This window comes from Ovis aries, chromosome 10, assembly GCF_016772045.2.
Source record: "Ovis aries strain OAR_USU_Benz2616 breed Rambouillet chromosome 10, ARS-UI_Ramb_v3.0, whole genome shotgun sequence".
NCBI lineage: Eukaryota > Metazoa > Chordata > Mammalia > Artiodactyla > Bovidae > Ovis > Ovis aries.
The window spans coordinates 13912391-13934131 of NC_056063.1; the positions used below are offsets into that span (position 1 = coordinate 13912391).

At 46.2% G+C, this 21741-nt stretch overlaps 1 protein-coding gene across 6 annotated transcripts in view; it reads right to left on the minus strand.

Moving 5' to 3' along the window:
- Positions 1–21741, minus strand: part of ENOX1 (ecto-NOX disulfide-thiol exchanger 1) — a 658121-nt gene that overhangs the window by 176563 nt on the left and 459817 nt on the right. For all 6 annotated transcript variants that reach the window (XM_027973532.3, XM_060394299.1, XM_042254658.2 and 3 more), the window contains 2 exons: positions 4322–4495; positions 2885–3091 (listed from right to left, as the gene is read on the minus strand). In XM_027973532.3, the coding sequence (XP_027829333.1) occupies positions 2885–3091; positions 4322–4495 (381 nt within the window). The remainder of the gene's footprint in view (positions 1–2884; positions 3092–4321; positions 4496–21741) is intronic.

The following is a 21741-nucleotide window of genomic DNA, read 5'->3' on the forward strand; positions in this document are numbered from 1 at the left end:
ACAGAGGACCAGTATTAATGCTAAAGCAGAGTGTATCTTGGCTGTGGGCCGTGGATAACTTAACAAACCAACAGGCTGTGGTAATATATACCTAACAGCTGAGCAGGAAGAATGGCCTAAGACTGGCCAGCTGTCCCAAATGGCCAAGAAACTTTCCCCTGCTCGGGTCCAGAACATCACTTTTCAGACATTTCTGATTCCAGAAAGCACCCCCTCTTTCACCCAAACACCATCATTAAGGCTCTTAAAAGAGCCTGTGATGAGGCCGAGTCTAAATTTAACTTGGCCTTCAGATGTGATCATGGTCCTAAAATTAGACAGGCCATCCAGCTGGGCTCTGGCTTGCAGAAAAGCTTGCACACGGGAGGGGCAGCCTGTCTGCCTTCCCGCCCCTCCCAATCAGCCTTTCAGATCTTTCCAGGACGATGCTGCACCCGGGCAGGGGAGGCTGGAGGTGAGGCCTTTGCTGTGGGCTCCTTCTGCTGCCAAGGGGCAGTCAGGTGGGGGGCCAGGTCAGAGCTTGAAAAAAAAAAAATATAGCATCAAGGCATAAATTTGGGACTTTGAAGGGCCTAAATTTGGAAGTGTTCATCTCTGGCAGTGTACTATGAGGTCTCTGATTGGGTCTAAACATTGTGCTATGTCGGTGTTGAAAGCACCTCTGATTTATTCTAACCCCTTCATTTAATAAGGTGGGATAAACTCACAGTTTATTGGTAGAGCTGTGATTAGGATCTGAAAACCCAGGGCGAGGCTCCTGAGAGGCCAGTCCTACTTTATCATCATCAGGATATTTGTGTTAAAAACAACCACTTTCTGAATGGTTCCCACGCTGCATATGTCCTGCTAGGTGCTTAGTATCCATTATTCCCATTATTTGGATTTATTCCTCCTAATCATCTGATGAGGTAGCAGTGTTACTGTCTCAATTTTGCAGATGAGAAAACAGAGGCTCAGAGAGAAGTTATCTTGCCCGAGGCATGTGAAACCCAGTGCCAAGCACTCAACAGAATTCCTGGTTGTCTAATAAGGTTACTCTGATGCTGTAGCTCAAGAGTTGTAAGAAACATGTATGCTGTACAATCTTTCTGTGTTTTGTCTTCCATTTCCATTTTGGAATTCTGTTAGGTTTTTGCCCCAGTTTGTCAGGTTTTATTGGAATAAAGGTTTTAAAGTTCTCCAGGTCACTATTTAGCACAGGGATATCTCTGCAGTACTGAAATAACCCCAAGGCTTCTGGGGTTTGCAAGAGAATTTGATGGCCATAGGGGCTGATGGCAGAGAAGGCAATGGCAACCCACTCCAGTGTTCTTGCCTGGAAAAGCCCATGGATGGAGGAGCCTGGTAGGCTGCGGACCATGGGGTTGCTAAGAGTCTGACCCAACTGAGCGACTTCACTTTCACTTTCTTCATGCATTGGAGAAGGAAATAGCAACCCACTGCAGTGTTCTTGCCTGGAGAATCCCAGGGACGGGGGAGCCTGGTGGGCTGCCGTCTATGGGGTCGCACAGAGTCGGACACGACTGAAGCGACTTAGCAGCAGCAGCAGCAGGGGCTGACTGTAGAAGTTAAGAAAATCTGGTAGTAATGTTCAGATTTTTTTTTTCCCCCTATTCTTTTCTCACCTTTCCTCACTAGCTTTGCTTCAGGAAGAGGGAGGTGGTATGCAGAGTGACAGACTGAAATGTGCAGATGAAGAAAGAGCGGGAGGAATAGCAGTGAATTAAATCCAAAAAGACGTCCTTCGAATGCTCTGCGATTCTTAGACTTGGCAAAGACCTTGTTGACAGGCTCCGTATGAAACAGGATGGGAAGAGAGTAGGGCACAACCTCTAAAAGAATGACTTGGCCACAGGACATGACAAAGACTGGTTAGAACCAACTGGGCCCAAGATGGTGGGAGACTGGACTTCCAGTAGACCTTGAGCCTTATCATGGGCTCCATGTAATATATTAGCGTGTGCTAAATGACACACCACTAGCATTGGAACAATTCTGAGGCCAACCATAAAAGGTCAAAAAGTGGGCAGTGGCCCAATACCTGGAAATCTCCACCCCTTCCCTCAAATAGTTTGAATAATCCTCCCACTCATTAGCTTATAAAATAACAGCTCCTAAAAATGAACCATGCCATGTTTCAGGGCTCTCTCTTGCCTTCTGAGATGGCCTACATTCTGTCTGCAGAATGTGTTTCTCTCTAAATAAATCCACTTCGTACCTATCACTTCATTTCCGAATTCTTTTGCGATGGAAGGAGAACCTTAAATTCACTGGGAACACATGTACTTGCTCCAACACCCACACGACGGAAGGCAGCCTTACACTCCTAGTTTCGACATCTGTAAAAACCGCCTGTAAGTGGCACCAGAGAAGAAGAGCTGGTGGGTGGGCTTAGCCAGGCTAACTGCACGAGCAAACAGGCAGGGAGACTAGGCCTCCCCTCGGCCAGGATCACCTCCTGTAAGGCACTGATCTTAAACCAGTGGTGCCCTGCTGTCTAGAAAGTGAACCACTTCTGAAAAACGGAAATTACGCTGAGAGAGGGCTGTATTCCCCCCCGAGAATTACATCTAATAATAACAGCAGTCCTCGGTGGTCATAATATTGCTTCTCAGCTAATAAGCACTTGAGGACATTGATTAAAAAGCCAATGGAATCCCTAAAGCCTGGATGGTAGGAAACCATGCCTGCAGCCTAGAGGTGCACTCACAGACTTTGAGGTTCTGGCACCCGGGGGAAAAGGCCGAATTTCTCCTTTCCAGCCCCAAATTGTGAGCGCTTTTATTGCACATTAAGGCCAAAGGGAATATGCTCATATTAATATCACAAAACACCACCAAAGAGCCGGGGGGGGGGGGGGAACCCCTTATGTAATGCAAAGTACCAGAAAGGTAAATGGCTTTATCAACCATGAACTCCTCGGCGAAGCGGATGTGACAGAAATTCTTCTTGCTTTTCCGAATTGCTGTGATGTCACCGCACTGCTCAAAGACTTCCTGGATGATCTCCTCGGTGGCGTTTTCCGGTAATCCTCCGACAAAGACAGTCTTACACCCGGGAGGTCGTTCTCTTGTGGAGGGGGGTGGAAGATCTGAGAATCACAACCAAACACAGGGTGTTTTGCCTTTTACTTATTTTTGCTCCATTTTATTTTATTTTTCTTTTCTCTGGTTCACCTGGCAAAAGTCACACTCGCAGACTAACTTTCTCTATTCTGAGCGATGATGAATGTCTTGAGCGGCAGACACGGATGGGGGTGTCCTGTTTTCAGGGTCTGCCTCCTTCCCACCTCTCCGTTCCTCTCTGCTCCTTTCTACAGAGTGGCTATGCCCATCCACAAACAGAGATAAAGCAAATGTGAGCATAAATTCATTTCTCCTTCATAATACAGAGGCCCAGACAACCGGCGGGGGCAGGGGGAAGCCTTCAGAAATGACAAAGCATGATGTAATAACAACTTGCTGGAAACCTGAGGCTGGTTATCTGCTTTGTCTTTCTGGGGTATAATGGAGCGACGAGGCAGAACGGAAACAGCCGCAAAGCGGGCACAGTACTTACTCGGCTGGGAAACGGCAGGCCTGAAAAAAAACATGCTTTCAAAAAAAATTATTCACATTTAAATGAGCAAACTCCCAAATTTGAGGGAGGCTGTATAAAAAGATAAAAGGTACACTGTCACAACATTTTACCTAGTTTATATGTAGATTACTAAAGCAATCTTCTAGAAGGTCCACTTTAAAAAGGCAACACTGATTAATATGAATAAAAAAAAAATCCAGCTATTTAAGCCCATAAACTTAGTATCAGAAGTTAAATTAAAAAAAAAAAAAACTGGCCTATTCATTTCATCAAATGTATGTTTCCTTCAAGTAAAGGCAATCTGGCCCAGGAGCTCGCAGATGTGGGCTCCCCCCACCAAAATTGCTAACTGCCAAATTAATTCCGTTTTCCATCTAGCAAAACACATTTCAGAGTTTCTCTCCTGCATTGGTGAAGATGGATGGAAGTGTTCACATATTTCACACTCTGATCCGCAGCAAATGCTAGACTTCATTGCGCGCAAAAAACGATTCTTAATGCTGGTTATACATCCCCAATCAAACGTGTGCCCTTCATGGTGTCGATTCAGCTCCTGGAAAGACACAGGGACCCACAGATTTTTTTCTGTTCTAGAGACAAAGGATTTCTGTAGCGTGATTCCCCGCTCTGTGTACCAAAGTGGGAGAACTTTTGAGTCACATTCAGAAAATGAATACTGTATTTAAAAAAAAGAAAGAAATTAAAACTTGATGATCAAATACTGCTCACAGATGCCACTTACTTGGATTTTGAGGGAAAAGAGTACAACTTTTGCAGTGGATTATTTCTTTGACGACAGCCACTTCTGTTGGCGGTGGGGGTGGTACCAGCCCCAGGCCTGGTATCATCGGATTAATAGGGGTGATCCCAGTCATCATGTTGAGGCCTGGATCAAAGCCTGGTACACAGATCGAGTCTGTAAAGTACATAAGATATCATTTTGGCTGGTGGATCTTAGATCAATTTCTGTGGTTACTTTGCTGTTTTCCCGCAAAGGTGATTTGACTTCCAGCTTTCTATTTTTTAGGAATTTCTCCTTGGCATAAATATAGTAATACAGAAAGGTAATGAGTAAAGATGAACTTAATGCTTCATGGAAAAGAAGATACGTTATTTAAAATATTAACACAGCAGGACAGAAGATAGCATATTAGAGTGTAAAACCATGAACCAGGAAGCTCTGCTATTATTGTCAACTCTGGTTTCTGTTTAACTTCCCAAGCAGATGTGACTGCCTTACGACCAAGGAGGCAGGCAGAATGTATTTAACACTGAAGTGCCCAGTGAATCCAACTGTCAACCTGGTTTTATCAAAAGAGGCTTCTTATCCAAATGACCTAGATTTAAGAAAAGTCCAATATTTTATAAAAGTGCATATTTTATAATGATGCATTCAGGTCCAACCTATCCTATTTCCACCAGGAAGTAAAAAAAACAAAGAGTGATTATAATTACGAAGGCTGGGTTAGATACATTATCTGCATACTCCGTGGAATCTGACTCTTTGCAATCCCGTGGACTATAGCCCGCAAGGCTCCTCTGTCTATGGGATTCTCCAGGCAAGAACACTGGAATGGGTAGCCATTTCCTTCCCCAGGGAATCTTCCTGACCCAGGGATCAAACCCACATCTCTTGTGGCTCCTGCACTGGTGGGTGGATTCTTTAACACTGAGACACCTGGGAAACCCATGGGTTAGACACATGTGGGCATAAAATTAGCTATATACATTTCTGAGTTCTGTGGGATGATCACACATTCTTCCTCTAATTCCATCAGCAAATAATTGACTACCCTTCTGAAATCTTTATTTGTTGAATAAAAAAACACAGCTTTATGCCCTGCAATAAAAATGGAAGGGCACAAAAAGGATGGGTTGTTGTTTTTTTTTTTTCCGTGTGATAATAAAAGAAGTCATTTCAAAGGGATATAAAGGGATTTTTTTTTTTTTTAATTAGTAAGGCCTTTCTAAGGGTAGGGATTGTTACAGTGTACTGAGTTTGTGAGTAGCTGCAAGGAGATCTCTCCCCTGAGGCTTCTTCTGTTTTCAGATAACAAATACTCTCCCTGGTGGCGTGGTACTGCTCCCAGGCAGACAGATCAGCAGCTCAGACGCCTCTTGCGGTAGGCAGGTGACCTTCCACAACGGTTCTTGGGAATGAAGTTTTCTTCTCTAATTTCTCTTTTTTCCACCATTATTCTAGCTCATTCCCCTTCTTCCCACCTGCCCCCTCTCCTTTGAGGTTCTCATGTCCAGCTGGTGCCTCAGGCCTTTGGGAGGCCTTACTCTTTGCTTGCCTGAGCTGACAGGTCAGCTATGCCCAGAGGCAGGTGAGGAAGGGACAACTCCAGGCTTTGTTTGCTAAGACAGGCCAAGACAGAGGCCCGGCATCAACTTTTCCTTTCCTGGAAGAAGCCTGTTAGAGCTTTCTTCCAGCTACTTGGGGTGTTTCCGCTCCTCTTCTGGGCTGAACGGAAGCAGCAGCAGGGTGAATGATCCTGATTTATGACCCCAAGAGGACCACTGGCCTATTTATGAGGAGATCCATTTAATCTGACTGCATACCAGCCTCACTGCAGTAAAAGGAGGTGGGGTTTTGGGTTTGGTTTTTGCTTTTTGGTGTGTTTTTTTTTTTTTTTTTTTTTTAAAGAAACCCTCCATGTAAATGCCAAAAAAGCACTGTCTTTCAAAGCAGTCGCCCTGACGTCCTAGGACCTTCTTCTATGTAATCACATCTCTCACGTGGGGTTTTGAGTGGATGCTCTCTGTGAGCACGAGCCTCTGAGGACTCCAGGATTCTGCAGATAACTGCTCAGAACAAAGTGAGGTACACATATCAAAACCTGGGAGTGACAGAGGCAGGTCTAACACTCTGGTTATTCACCTGAAACTTTCATGAAGTTTCAGTCTTATTCCCATTTCATGGATAAACTAATCAAGGCTTAAAGCCGGAAAGTGAGATTTCCAACATCATAGAGCGAGCAAATGGCAGAGTTAGAACGAGGGCCCAGGTCTCTGGCTCTGGCTTTAAATACATCTCTTTTTATAACCACTTGAAAGCTTTCACTGAGAATGACCTAACGCTATCATTCACATAATGCATGCCGCTTCCCTGGCGGCTCGGAGGTTAAAGCGTCTGCCTGGAATGCAGGAGACCCAGGTTCGATCCCTGGGTCGGGAAGACCCCCCTGGAGAAGGAAATGGCAACCCACTCCAGTACTCTTGCCTGGAGAATCCCACGGAGGGAGGAGCCTGGTAGGCTACAGTCCATGGGGTCGCAAAGAGTCAGACATGACTGAGCGACTTCACTTTTCACTACAAATGGACTCTACTCTTAAAAAAAAAAAAAAATCAAGATACAGCCTTCTGATCCAGATGCCAATTCTAAAGGAGAAGGTCTAGAATAGAATGGCTTCCAACATCATCATCAGTGACATAACATATTGGCTTCTAAGGAGAATTATATTAGAAATAGACATATTGCCAAGGGGAATATTGGCACGGTGATGCCTTTATTTAATTTCATTCCATACATGAGATTTGTCTGTTTCTTTCCTGGCCTGGCTCTTACTATTGTTTGCCAGCACAGGGTGATTTAACGCTGAAACCACTCAGGACTGCAAACCCTGAAATGAGAGCTCTGTGCATTGCAATAACCAGATGTTTCCCCAAATGAGACGAGGGGTCCAGCCCTTGAGTTCTCTTTTAGTTGTAGCAGACTTCTGTTTTCTTTTTGAAGGGCAAGTAAATAAATACATCTTCAGAAATAGACACAAAAGATGAACAACTCTTGAGCAAAAATTTGAATACACAGCAAGTTACTTTGCTTTTTCTGAGACGTGAATACAGAGATTGGGGAGGGCTTAATGAAATCCGCAAGGTGAGTGCAGTAGTCTGAAAAGCACTTAGCAAGGAATTAGCGCTTAAATTGCATTGGACCTCAAAGAATCTGAGATTCTGTATTTGAGGGGCAGAGGCAAGAAAGATTAGACTTAAAAAATTATGAAGCCATTACTTTTTAACAAGATATGAACACACGAACACTGTTTTCTCAAACAGCACAGGAGTCTATTTTGGACGAAAGCATTAAAGAAAATGCACACGTTTTGAAGGTGTGAGAGACACGTGCATAACAAGACAAAGGTGAGGAGACAACGGATGCTCGCAGAGTCAGTTCCTTGTCTTGCTCTGAACTTGAGAGATGGTGAGCTCTAATGCCACTCAGGGAAAAGAGGGAGGAGGTGGGAAACTGCAGCAAGAAACAATTCAATTGAGCCATGACAAACCTGGAGATCGTATTAAAAAGCAGAGACATCAGTTTGCCGACAAAGGTCCACACAGTCCAAGCTATGGTTTTTCCAGTAGTCATGTACAGATGTGAGAGTTGGACCGTAAAGAAGGCTGAGTGCCAAAGAACTGATGTTTTTGAATTGTGGTGCTGGAGATGACTCTTGAGAGTCCCTTGGATGGCAAAGAAATTAAACCAATCTATCCTAAAGAAAATCAATCCTGAATATTCATTGGAAGGACTGATGCTGAAACTCCAATACTTTGGCCACCTGATACGAAGAGCCAACTCACAGGAAAAGACCCTGATGCTGGGAAAGGTTGAGGGTAGGAGGGGGGGGGGGTAGCAGAGGATGAGTCGGTTGGATGGCATTATCAACTCAGTGTACGTGAGCTGAGCAAACTCTGGGAGATAGTGAAGGACAGAGGAGCCTGGCGTGCTGCAGTCCACTGGGTTGCAGAGAGTCAGACACGACTGAGTGACTGAACAACGACAAGTATATAATAGAACTTTCTTTTACAGTTTCTTTCTTTAGAAACTGTACTTAAGCAAGAGGAAGCATCATTTATTGCCAAGTTTGTGGCCAGGTCCAGCTGCTCTATGGCTAGCTGCGATCACAGAGACAGCAAGGCTGTAGCTCAGAAAATGTTTTAATTGTCTTTCCCCAATTGGACAAGACAAAAACAGAACCCAAAATCCTGTTGAATCGGTTTCGTGTTTTATCAGCCATATGACCATTTTTCAGAGGGCGAGCTGCGGTTTGTGTTGCAGGTTTTCGAGGTATGGCAATTGAATCCATCCATCCATTCATTCCTATGACACGTGTTGGGCACATACAGTTGCCCGGATCTGGAGTTACACAGGTAACAGCAACACGTTCCCAACTTGGGAGAAATCACAGAGTTTGAAGAGAGCAGGAAAGGTGAGGACTACTCTCAGCAGAAGAGCTGAGACATGTTAACGGAGGCGCAAAGGGCTAAGAGTTGTCCAGGAAGGGGCCAGCCAGGGGGAGCCTGATAGGAGAAGTCCCAATCATCCTGAGGCCACAGTACAGGGAGCATGTGACGGTGTGGCCGTGATGTGATGAGGGACCTTGCCGTTTGAGCCAGTGCGGCATCACCGGATAGCGGCCACTGAAGGCCAGGTGTGCCCTCTGCCAGGCCAGAGGCCCCAAGCGGGGTTCTGTGCTGCCCTGATCCCTCCTGCTCTCCTCAACTGCTGCCCTGAGCAGCGGCTTGCCCCTTTTCTGTCCTTCCAGGCATTGCCTCAGTAAAGAACCTCATATTTAAGGCGAGCACTAGAGCCCATTTGAAAGAAAGGCAATACATAGTATGGTCAAGGCTGGACAGAACTGAGTTAGGTGTGGGCTGGACTGTGGCCGAACATACGCTGTCAGTGCCAAGAACAAGGGCAGCCCAGGAGGCAGGACACAGCGCTCTAAGAGAAGAAAAGAGAAAAAAGATGGGAATCAGGCCAACTGGTAGCATTTGAGGTCTGGTGGTGGCGAGAGATCGTGAGCAGCAGACAAAACATGAAGCTAGGCTGGCCGACTTTGCCAGGAGACACTGTCTGCAGGTCACAAAGTCTGAGCCACCAAGGTCCACGGTTCTGACTCATTCCAGGGGAAATTGGAGTTTGGCAACAACACCACGGGGTCACAGGTCAAGAAAAACTAGGCAATCAGGCAGGTTACCTGAGTGGAGACTCAGGCTGGAGAAGTCAGACACTCCTAGACACCAGGAGTGATGCCTGGGGTTTGCAGGAGGAAGCAGACACTCTGGTTATAGGTCCCAGAGTACAGGGCAGGAAACTGCCAGATCAACTCAGCTGGATGCTGAGTCCCAGAAGCAGGGTGCTGGGGTCCCCTTCCTCCTACCAGAGGAAGCCCAGGGAGCTGCCAGGCGTGGGGTTCAGGGCCCAGGACATGCACAGGCAGAGACAGGCTGGAGGGGTCCCAACAGATGTGCAGTAACTCCCCTCCTTTCTCAAGAAGTGCTGACTCAAAATATGATCTGTCATCACTTGACAGAGAAACCATGGGGTATATGGGGACATTCTTTTTCTTGGAGTTGAGGATGGTGACACTGTTTTTTGCAAGGGTTTCTCACTGCAGCTGACAAGTCTTGCTTCCGTAAGATCAGTTAAGCTCATGGATTATTAAGGTAATACGTTTTCCAATCCAGGTCCGCCTTTCCTTTAATGGCCTTAAAAATCATTTCAGGATCAACAAGGAAAAGCAGATGCTAAAAAGGGTGACCTTGAAGTAGACAGACGTGGGCACGGCCAGGTGAACAGAAGTTAAATTCCTTAACTTCTCTCAGCTTCAGCATCTTCATCAGGTAAAGGCAAACATAAACATTGGACACACTACACCCACAAAATGGGAGTGTCAGAGAGGACAGTCTACAGGACAGTCGGGTACGCACGGTATGTGCCGAGTCTGCAGTCAGATGGCCTATGGACAGGCCCCTGGTCTCCCACATACTGGCTGTGCGACCTCAGGAAACTGAACTAACCGTGTTAAATCTCACTTATGATAGCCATAAAATGGGCATAATCATATTTCAACCTCAATATTCTTGGGTAGATTAAAAAAAAAAACCCAAAGTGTTTGACATAACATCTAACATATGGTAGTTCAGTTCAGTCGCTCAATTGTGTCCGACTCTTTGCGACCCCATGAATCGCAGCATGCCAGGCCTCCCTGTCCATCACCACCTCCCAGAGTTCACTCAGACTCGCATTCATCGAGTCAGTGATGCCATTTAGCCATCTCATCCTCTCTCGTCCCCTTCTCCTCCTGCCCCCAATCCCTCCCAGCATCAGAGTCTTTTCCAATGAGTCAACTCTTCGCATGAGGTGGCCAAAGTACTGGAGTTTCAGCTTTAGCATCATTCCTTCCAAAAGAACACCCAGGGCTGATCTCCTTCAGAATGGACTGGTTGGATCTCCTTGCAGCCCAAGGGACTCTCAAGAGTCTTTTCCGGTAAGTATGCAACGAATGGTAATGGTTGCCTATGACATTAATATGGATTTTCATATCTACTCAATTTAACCTTTAATAAGTATGTTATCAACATCATATACATAAAACATCATCATGGGGCTCCCCTGGTGGTTCAGTGGTAAACAGTCCACCTGCCAATGTAGGTGACACGGATTCCATCCCTTATTCAGGAAGATTCCACATGCCTCAGAGTAACTGAAGGAAACCAACCCTGAATATTCACTGGAAGGACTGATGCTGAAGCCCAATACTTTGGCCACCTGATGCAAAGAGCCAACTCATTAGAAAAAACCCTGATGCTAGGAAAGATTGAAGGAAGGAGAAGGAGGGGGAAACCGAGGATGAGATGGTTGGATGGCATCACCAACTCAATGGACATGAATTTGAGCAAACTCTGGGAGATAGTGGAGGACACGGGAGCCTGGCGTGCTGATGTCCATGGGATTGCAAAGAGTCGGACACGACTTAGCGACTGAACGACATCTAAGCCCATGCGTCAGAATGACATCTAGGCCCATGCGTCACAACTACAGAGCCTGTGCTCTGGAGCTGGGGAACCACATCTATGGAGCCCAGGTGCCACAAAAACTGAAGCCCACGCACCCTAGAGCCTGTGCTGGGCAACAAGAGAAGCCACTGCAGTGGGAAGCCCATGCACTGCAACGGAGATCAGCCACTGCTCGCCAAAACAGAGACACGCCCGCACAGCAGTGAAGACCCAGCGCTGGAGTGTTAGCTCAGTCGTGTCCGACTCTCTGCGACCCCATGGACTACAGCCGGCCAGGTTCCTCGATCCACAGGATTCTCCGGGCAAGAATACTGGAGTGGGTTGCCATTTCCTTCTCCATGACCCAGCACAGCCAAAAATAAATAAATACATAAAATTATCTTTAAAAAATCATGATGATGGTAAATTTTATCTAACATTTGAATGCTGGACTTTGGCTAGGTACTTGGCCTGCAAAGACAAAGATGGGAGTCCTTTCTTAGTGAAAGCAACAGTCTAGCGGCAGAAACAACTACACAGAAAATGACAATACCGTGTGAGAACTGTTGTGGAACATTTAACCAAGAGGTGCTATGGAAACACAGAGAAGGGGGCATCAGAACCTGTTTGGGGCAGCGGTTGTCATGGCTTAAACTGTGTCCCCCCAACAGGTGTGTGGAATTCCTAATTCCCCTAGGAAGCTGAGAACGTGACTTTATTTAGAAATGGGTCTTTGTGGATGTGATCAAGTTAAGGTAAGGTCATACTCTGCCTAGCGTGGGCCCTATCTAACAGGACTGGTGTCCTTATAAGAAGAGGAAAGACACAGACAGACCCACAGAGAAGATGGAAGCAGTGACTGAGAGGAGGAGGCTGCAAGCCAGGGAATCCCACGGAGCACTGACGAAAACCAGCAGCTAGGAGAAAGGAGTGAAACGGATTCTCCTCTAGATCCTTCGGAGATAGGACAGCCTGCAAACACCTTGATTCCGGACTTCTTGCTTCCACAACCATGAGAGAAGACATTTCTGCTTTAAGCCCTCCCACTCTGTTCTCTGTTATGACAGCCCCAGGGGACTGATCCAGAGGGACAGCGTCACTGAAGGAATCCAGGGCGGGGGTGACAGCTGACCTGAGTCTTAAAAAGGATGGCTTCTACAGATGCACTGGGCGTATAATATTTATTTCCACAACATCCTTATCAGGATCAGAAACACAAACATAGTTCTAAATATTCTCTTAGAAGAAGTGTTCAAAGCCAGTCCCCAGTGGGCAGTGCAGCCCTTCGGTTTTTCCTCCGTGGAAAAACAATATTTGTCGAGAACAATCTGATCACACAGACTGAACCATTAATGTAATCGTGTACTTTTAAACAGTTACATGAGGCTTCCGAGGTGATGCTAGTGATAAAGAATCTGCCTGCCTATGCAGGCAGACGTAAGAGACACAGGTTCGATCCCTGGGTTGGGAAGATCCCCTGGAGGAAGGCACAGTAACCCACTTCAGTACTCTTGCCTGGAGAATCCCACGGACACAGGAGCCTGGTGGGCTACAGTCCATGGGGTCACAAGAGTCAGACACGACTGAAGTGACTTAGCATGCACACTAACTAGCAGAATCTTTAGGAAAGCAAAGTTGAAAATGCCGCTGTGATCTTCCCAAAGAGACCCGGAGGCGGAGAGATGTGTGTGCCATTTAATGCCAAGGTGCATATCCGAAGTAAGCTCCTGGAGCCCCGCCCAGCTGTGCACGCCTTCTAGACAAAGACCTCACCCCATCAGTAAAGCCCTCTGTCTCCTTCTAGGGCAGATGCAACGCTGGCAGTTAGAGGAAACACAGCTGTCAACAGCTAACTTGAGACAGAAGATCTGTGCCCGTGTCTGTAAACATGACATGACGCCAAGTGAACGGGATTTTCAAAACTTCTGACTGAAACTGGTGCAGAGAAGACCTGACGGCTGGAAAGGGTTCTGTCAGATTTTTCTAGCAACATGCACGTGGGAACCAGACACATTCTGATGGAGTGGGAGGTAAACGCCCATCAAAGCTTCTTGAAAATTCACTCATGCTGGGGGCCAGGGGACTTGAATTTGCTGCCAGGGCAGTTTGGGTACAGAGGCCCGAGCTGTCACACTCCAAGGGAGCCGCTCTGTGTCCCCTGGGCTTGTGGAACACACTCAGACACAGTGGCCTCACCAGTGAGGCATAAAGATGGTGGGCGATACCTGCCAGGCAGGATGGGCTCGGTTAGAGAAGGAAGCAAAGGCCACTGGGCATTATCACAGATCATCACATTTCAGAGCTCAGGGGACTCGGGCATTTCCTAGTCCTACCATCTCGATTTGGAGATGAGAAAACTGAGGCCCCGAGAGGTGAAGTGACTTGCCCAAAGCAACAGAGCTGAAGAGGCATACAGTTGGAACTGGCATCAAAAGTCCTGGGCTTGGACATAGTGCATTTGCAGTCTCCAACGCCTCTGCATCCTGCCTTTGTTGGGATACACTGAGTGCTAGCAACCTCTATTTGCTACCTCCCAGGATAACCCATTCCGTTGTCCAGCTTTTTTTATTTTTTGATGTAGATCATTTTCTAAAGTCTTTATTGAACTTGCTACAATATTGCTTCTGTTTCATCTTTCAGTTTTTTGGCCTGGAGGCATGTGGGATCTTAGCTCTCCCACCAGAGACTGAACCCATACCCCCTGAGCACTGGAAGCTGAGTCTTAACCCCTGGACCACTAAGAAAGTCCCTCTAATGGTTTTCACTATGAGATACTGACTGATAAGCGGAGAAGAATTGATGCTTTCGAACTGTGGGGCTGGAGAAGACTCTCGAGAGTCCCTTGGACAGCAAGGAGATAAAACCAGTGAATCCTAAAGGAAATTAACTCTGAACATTCATTGGAAGGACTGATGCAGAAGCTCCAATACTTTGGTCACCTGATGCAAAGAGCTGACTCACTGGAAAAGACCCTGATGTTGGGAAAGATCGAGGGCAGGAAGAGAAGGTGACGGCAGAAGATGAGATGGTTGGATGGCGTCACCGACTCAATGGACAGAGTTTGAGCAAACTCTGGGAGATGGTGAAGGAAAGGACAGAGGAGCCTGGTGTGCTGCAGTCCATGGGGTCACAAAGAGTTGGACACAACTGAAGAACAGTCTACCTGCTGTCTTTGGCCTGCACTCCTGGGCTATTCCCAGGTCGAGTTCTCTCTCCCACCTTTATTGCTCAATCCCATGGAGAATGGTCACAGGAACACCTGAGTTTCCTCTCAGCCATTCTGGGCATCCTGCTCCCATAGTCTGACTATGTGTGACTGTCCTCGAAGACCCCCTTTCCTGAGGTCTTGGGGTTTTCCCCAGAAACAGGCCATGCAGACACCGGCCCCTCTGATCAGGAGTGCTCACTCCCTTTCTGAATTCTGAACTCTGTGGTTTTGCTGACTGGGTGTGTCATGACTGAAAGACAGTGGCCACGTTGGAGTGCCCGCTCTGTGCCAGGCAGTGCCCACAGCTTCATGTCCGTTCATGATTTGGGTCTTTCTGGAAGTTCCATCACAAAGGTGACATCCATCGAAGGGCCCCAATCAACTGGAACATGTGTCTTGTCTCCTCAGGGTACTGTCGTGCGGCACTGTAGTCGGCACTGTGAAATAAAACAGACGATTCTGCATTCTGCCCTGCGTTTGCCCTGATCTGTGTTTTTTAGGTTCTCCTCCTGTCTTGAATGTTCCCTCCTGGGCCTTCAGCATCTTATACAAAAGCAGGACAAGTCTTCCTGTGAATTCCCACCCCATCCAATTCCCTAGCAAATTTCTTTGCGGGTCACGCTTGGCCACAGGAGAGAAGATGCACTTAGACATATTCCATTTAGTTGCCTTCCCCTTAATGCTTATTTCTTCTGAAAGCTTTGTTGTTCATTGGCTCCAGTTTTGAGGGCCAATGCCAACTCTCCTGGCACGCAGGGTGACCCCTACTTCCTTGAGTTGGGAGCTCAACAGTTCAGTTCAGTCGCTCAGTTGTGTCCGATTCTTTGTGACCCCTGGACTGCATTAAGCCAGGCTTCCCTGTCCTTCACCCAACTCCAGGACTTTACTCAAATTCACGTCTATCGAGTCGGTGATGCCATCTAGCCATCTCATCCTCTGTCATGCCCTTCTCCCCCAACTTCAATATTACCCAGCATCAGGGTCTGTTTCAATGAGTTGGCTCTTTGCATCAGGTGGCCAAAGTATTGGAGCTTCTGCTTCAGCATCAGTCTTTCCAATGAGTATTCAGGACTGATTTCCTTTAGGATGGACTAGTTGGATCTCCTTGCAGTCCAAGGGACTCTCAAGAGTCTTCTCCAACACCACAGTTCAAAAGCATCAGTTCTTCGGTGCTCAGTCCTCTTTATGGTCCAACTCTCACATCCATACATGACTACTGGAAAAACCGTAGCTTTGATTAGATGGACCTTTGTTGGCAAAGTAATGTCTCTGCTTTTTAATATGCTGTCTAGCTTTGTCACAGCTTTTCTTCCAAGGAGCAAATGTCTTTTAATTTCATGGCTGCAGTTACCATCTGCAGTGATTTTGGAGCCCAAGAAAGTAAAGTCAGCCACTGTTTCTACCGTTTCCCTGTCTATTTGCCAGGAGGCGATGGGGCCACACTGAGTTCTTTCCCCTGCTCTGCGGCCTCCTGGCAATCTCCCGCTTGTTTCTGTGTCTTGGCTGAGTGTTCTCCATGGCAAACTATTTACAGTGTATAGGACATCCGTCCTACTCCAGTCCGATGAGATGTTCTTGAGCAGATGGAGTAACTTTAGGGTTTTCCATTTTTTGGGGGGCCACATCACGTGGCATGTGAGATCTCCAAGTTTCTCGACCAGAGATCAAACCCATGTCCCCTGAAGTGTGGAATCTTAATGACTGGACCCCCAGCGAAGCCTCTTTCCTATTTATTTCACTGGTACCTGCCCTTCCTCTTAGTTTCCAGTTTGTAACCTCTTGTGGGCAAATATCCAGGGTAGGCCTTTTAGACAGACCTACCCTTGAAGGATTTTCTATGCCATCTTTTTCCCTCCTCATGGCTATTTAGGCTCTCATTAGCTCTCATCCAGAGCACTGTGAAAGCCTCTTTGTCTGCCCAGAAGCTTCTTCTCCCTTCCTCCCTCTTCTCCTGCCCTCCCTGACCCCTGCTCTCCCCGTTCATCCCCTTCTCACCCCCTGGACCTGGGATCAGCCAGCGATGCTCACAGGAGGCCCACAAGAATAGACCCTAATTGAGGCCTCTAAATTACTTCTTTCAAACTTTTCACAACCCTATCTCATTAGCCGATGATTAATTTTCACTCTGTACGATGTTAAATGACTTCGTACAGCAGGACTGTTACATAATGATAGGGGGGAAAAAGGACTGAATAGGCTCGTGGTGCTCTCGGCTTTGTCCTCACTGACATGCTCATGGCATGGGAGCAGAAAGTAGAGGTGAAACGCTGATGAATGTTGAGAAATATTTTTGACTATTCAGTCAAGCACATAAGAAGCAGTCTTAAATTTTTACCCATTTATTTATATGTTTATCTGCCCATCTTTCCAAGAAGTGGGGACACTCCACGTGTATGCAGAAAGGCTAGAGAGTTTAGGTCCACATATTTGTTTCCAGCATTCAATGCCTCTTCATTCTGTAGAGACGTTTCCTCATCTTTGAAGTCAGGGAAATTGCCAGGCATGATATTGATATAAAGTCCGCTGTTCAGTTCAGTCGCTCAGTTGTGTACGACTCTTTGTGACCCCATGGACTGCAGCATGCCAGGTTTCCCTGTCCATCACCAACTCCTGGAGTTTACTCAAACTCATATCCATCGAGTCAGAGATGCCATCCAACCATCTCATCCTGTGTCATCCCCTTCTCCCCCAACTTCAGTCTTACCCAGCATCAGGGTCTTTTTCAATGAGTTGGCTCTTTGCATCAGATGCAGAGGTGGTATTTCACAGCCTCGGAATGTCTTTATAGAGATCTTGCCTGTGAAACCTACATCTTTCCAAGGTAATATACAGGACCTAACCTTTTCATTTTATTTGTCAACCTTAGTTTCAGTTGCAAAGGCATCTGGGAGATAGGTAATATCTCATAAATTTAAACAGGAACAAAGGAAAGCGTATTCAATGTGTAGCTTCAAAGAAAACATTCATGGCATATTATTTTAAACAATTTATGTAGGTTTCGATTTAAACTTACTGTTTGAAGGGGCTGAAGGAACACGTAGTTGGCCTCTCTCAATAAGATCAGCACAGGGCTGTGGACTTGGAGAGAAAATAGAGCCTATTTTTAAAGTAAACACTTCACACTTCTAAAAGAAACTTCAGATCGTGTGTTGTATTTAAATCACAGACTAATCTAATATCAACTTAATTTTTCCACTGTGGGAATATCACCTTAACTCTCGGGTCTAATACAATCCCTGGCACCTGGTGTCACCCTCAAGAAATATTTGTGAAGTGAATGAAAGAAATTGCAAAATTCACAGAATTGACAAGAGTTCCTACTAAGCGGACAAGACAAGGTAATGCATGGCAGTTAGAACTGCAGGGTCACTGCACAAATTCACGTAAGATTCTAGAGCAAATGATATTTGGTGTTCTTTATATTGATATTTAGCTTATTAACTGAACAGTGAGAGTGATGAGGGTTTCTGCCAGTCATTCCTCTTAAAATCATTGGAAAATGATGTGATTGTCACTCACATGTTACCGATAATGAGTCTGCGAGGCAGAGGAGTGAGGGGGTGCTCAAGACCACCGAAGACACTGACGGGACAGGTCTCAGCGCTCATCAGTGTAGCATTTAACACTCTCCTGCCAGCTCATGGCTGCAAAACACAGACCTGATCCTAGAGCCATGGGATGGAGAGGCAGGAGGGTGATATGGTATCATCTAAATTCGTACAAAGTCAATTTGCTTGGGTGCACTTCAAAAATTCAGGGCAGGAATGGGTACTGGTTTTTTTTTTTGTTTTGTTTTGTTTTACTACAACTTAACTTTCACGCCAAAGGGAACGCTATAATCTAATGGCATAAGTCAGGGTCACTTTATCAAAGCAAGCTTACAAAAGAGGTAGAAATAAAATCCAGATTCATCTACTGCTAACATTTTATATAGGGAGCGTAAGCCATATTTAATAGACACTATCTCTGATTTTATATTATGTTTAATTAAGGGAAAAATAAAGATGGGGGAGGATAAAGATGGACGGGGGAAAAAGGAAATGTAGACTCTGGGTAAGAATGAGGAAATAAGGGGGGAAATAAAGAGTTGAAGACGGAAAGGAAAGAGAAATAAAACAGAAAGGCCACAACGGATTAAGGAATGGTCTGAGTCCTGAATTCAAGGGCGGGCCTGCCCTTCTGTCCAGCTAACTAGCCTATCTCCATCCTTCATCTGTAGAAAGAGGAATAACAATGATACTTATCTTGATAGGGTGGTCATGAAGCTTACATAAAGGGCTTGGAAGAGTGCCTGGAATATAAGAAATGCTTGATACATATTAGCTAATCACTTCGATGATGAGTATTACATATATTTGGGTGTGCAGAGCAGGGCCAAGCCCTGGGCCACAGACTGATGCCTGTCCACGGCCTGTTAGGAACTGGCTTGTCCAGTGGGAGGCTGAGTGGTGAATGGGCGAGCCAGGCTTCATCCGTATTTACAGCCACTCCCCGAAGCTCACATCGCCTCCTGAGCTCTGGCTCCCGGCAGACCAGCGGTGGCATCAGATTCTCATAGGAGCGTGAACCCTCCTGTGAACCGCGTGTGTGACGGATCCAGGTTGCACTCTCTTCACGAAAATCTAATGCCTGATGGTCCGATTCTGCATTGTGGTGAGCTGTATAGTTATTTCATTATATATCACAACGTAATAATCAGAGAAATAAAGAACACAATAAACGTAACACGCTTGAATCATCCTAAACCGGCCCCCTCTCCCTGGTCTGTGGAAAAACCATCTTCCACAAAACCAGTCCCTGGTGCCAAGACGGTTGAGGACCGCAGGTGTGGAGCACGCGTGTGTGTGCCGCACTGTGTACACGGCACAATATCGCCCGGCTGTCCTTCCTTAAAAAAAAACAAAAAAAGGCATCCTGCAGTCTTCAGTTTCTAAGTTAACGTTCTGTTATCTATCTCAATTCCAAGAAGTAATTCTCTAGGTGGAAATCAGAGGGTCTTTTCTAGGTAAACAGAGAGGGTAGAGCTGTACAGTTTCCCACAGGAAATAGTTCTCTGTAAGTTTAGCACCAGGGAAAAACTCCTCTCTGCCCCCGAGGGCTCAAGTTATTTTTCTCTGCCTGGAAATGAGAATTAGAGAATTCAGAGCTGTTCACACTCAGCTTTCTCTGCAGGAATATTAGGTGTGACACCCAAACACACCATGCTATTCATATATCTGGCATGTCCGCTTTCTCCTTAAATTTAGTTTTTCCCTTTGTAATCCTGTTTTATTAACTTCAATGAACATGTCTATGTTATTAAGCTTCTTGATACACACACAGTCTTTAAATAAATTAAAACTGAGCAGTGCCAGACTTTAAAAATACTTTGTTACATCTGATGCTCTGGCCAGATTTAGTTATTTACATGTTAATGTGAATTTTAATTGAGAAAATGCCAAACCATACTCTCTGATAGCCTGTCATTTCTAGCTATACCCTGAGAAATCTCAGTGGCTGATTTGTTTTTCAGAGAAGTAAACTAAGGTGGAATAATTTTGCTAAGAAATTGCCATTTAAAATGAGTTCAGCCTTTTGGGATGAACGTGGTATTAGACTTTGAGGAACATTTCCGAACAACATGTTTTGGTCAAGTCCTCCTCCATGGTGTCAATCCCTCAATATGAAAAACTCAGAGAACTCATTTCTGGCATGAAAAATAGATTGTAATTTTTTTTTTTTCCTGGAGAGTTCAGGGTGAGGAACAGAGATTAGCCCACAGATCTTCACTTGAAATTACTTTCTGCCCAGTGGTAAATCCACAGAATGTTTTTGTTCTTCATTTGGGGGTCCACGTCTCCTGCCTCACGCTCATTCCCAGAGGCCTCTGGCTTTGAACTGTCACTAATCCTTTATGCAACACTGTCTTTTCAACGTCCTTTCTCCATCATTTAATGGGCTAGTCCTCATTACATCTCTCCGAAATCATTCCCCCTTTAAACATGAGTGAGGAGGCTGGGCTTTGGGAGACTAAAGACATTTGCCCACAGCATCCCTGGACTCGTAGGAGAGGCAGACAGTGGACCATCCCCTCCTGGCTGTGGTGAGGGCCTATTCGCCTGTAGTCTTCCAGGAAACCCAGGGCACAGGGGGAGAGCCAGGATGCTCGACATGCAGGGCTCAGCCCCACGTCCCCCTAGGCTCCTCAGTGCAGACCTGAGGCGCCTGCCTGCCCTGCCTCATTCCCACCATCACTGCAGATGCCACATGTCATGATGGACATTTATGTGCTGGCCATTTACAAACCCAAAAGCAACATCCAAATGTAAATTATAGTTAGGATTTTTCCACTTCAGAGACCTCTGGGGCTCCACAATGGTGCTAAGTGCTTCTCCTGTGCAGAAAGAGAATCCAATATATTATTTTGTATATTACTATGCTTTAAAGAGCAGACAGGAGCATGGCAGGAAGGAGGAGAGGGAGGGGAGGGGGCATGATATACGTGTGTGTGTGTGTGTGTGTGTGTGTGTGTGGTATGTCCTCTTTCTTCTCACTATAACCCATGGTGCCAACACAGCCACGCCATTCTCCACGTTAGGGCCATCACTCAGTTTTACAGCTGGAAACACTGAAGAGCTGAGCAATCTACTATCCTGGGGCCCTCTGAGATCTCTGCTCATTCATTATCTACAAGGATCTTAAGTCATGTGCTAGTGGCTGGGGGAGCAGAGATAAGCCGGGCGCCCAGGCTCTGTGGCGCTCAGTACACTGTGACACAGACACGTGGCATGCAGCCACATAAGAAAGTGGCGGCAAAATCCAAGAGGATGCTGGCCTACACAGCGTCCACAGCATCCCCTTGAAAAGAGCCGGTCCACACTCTGAAGGACAAGGACCCTTCTCACTGGAAGTATCTGCCTAGCTGAGCCACTGAGCACCTGACCCGAGCCTGAGCACCGACTTCTGTAAATACATTCCCAAATCAGACAGCGGCTGCCCCTCGGGGCTGGAGCTGCACTTTCGACAGTGGCCATTTTTGCCACATTTATCAAATGACTCTTTGAGGGCACAGGGCTGTCTGGTGTTTTGTTTCTTTATCTGTGTTACTATATATCTTTCTCGTCTACTAGTTCTGGGGACATTCTGGATCAACAGGCCTCCATCAGGCTGAGTTTATATCAGAAGCATCCCTG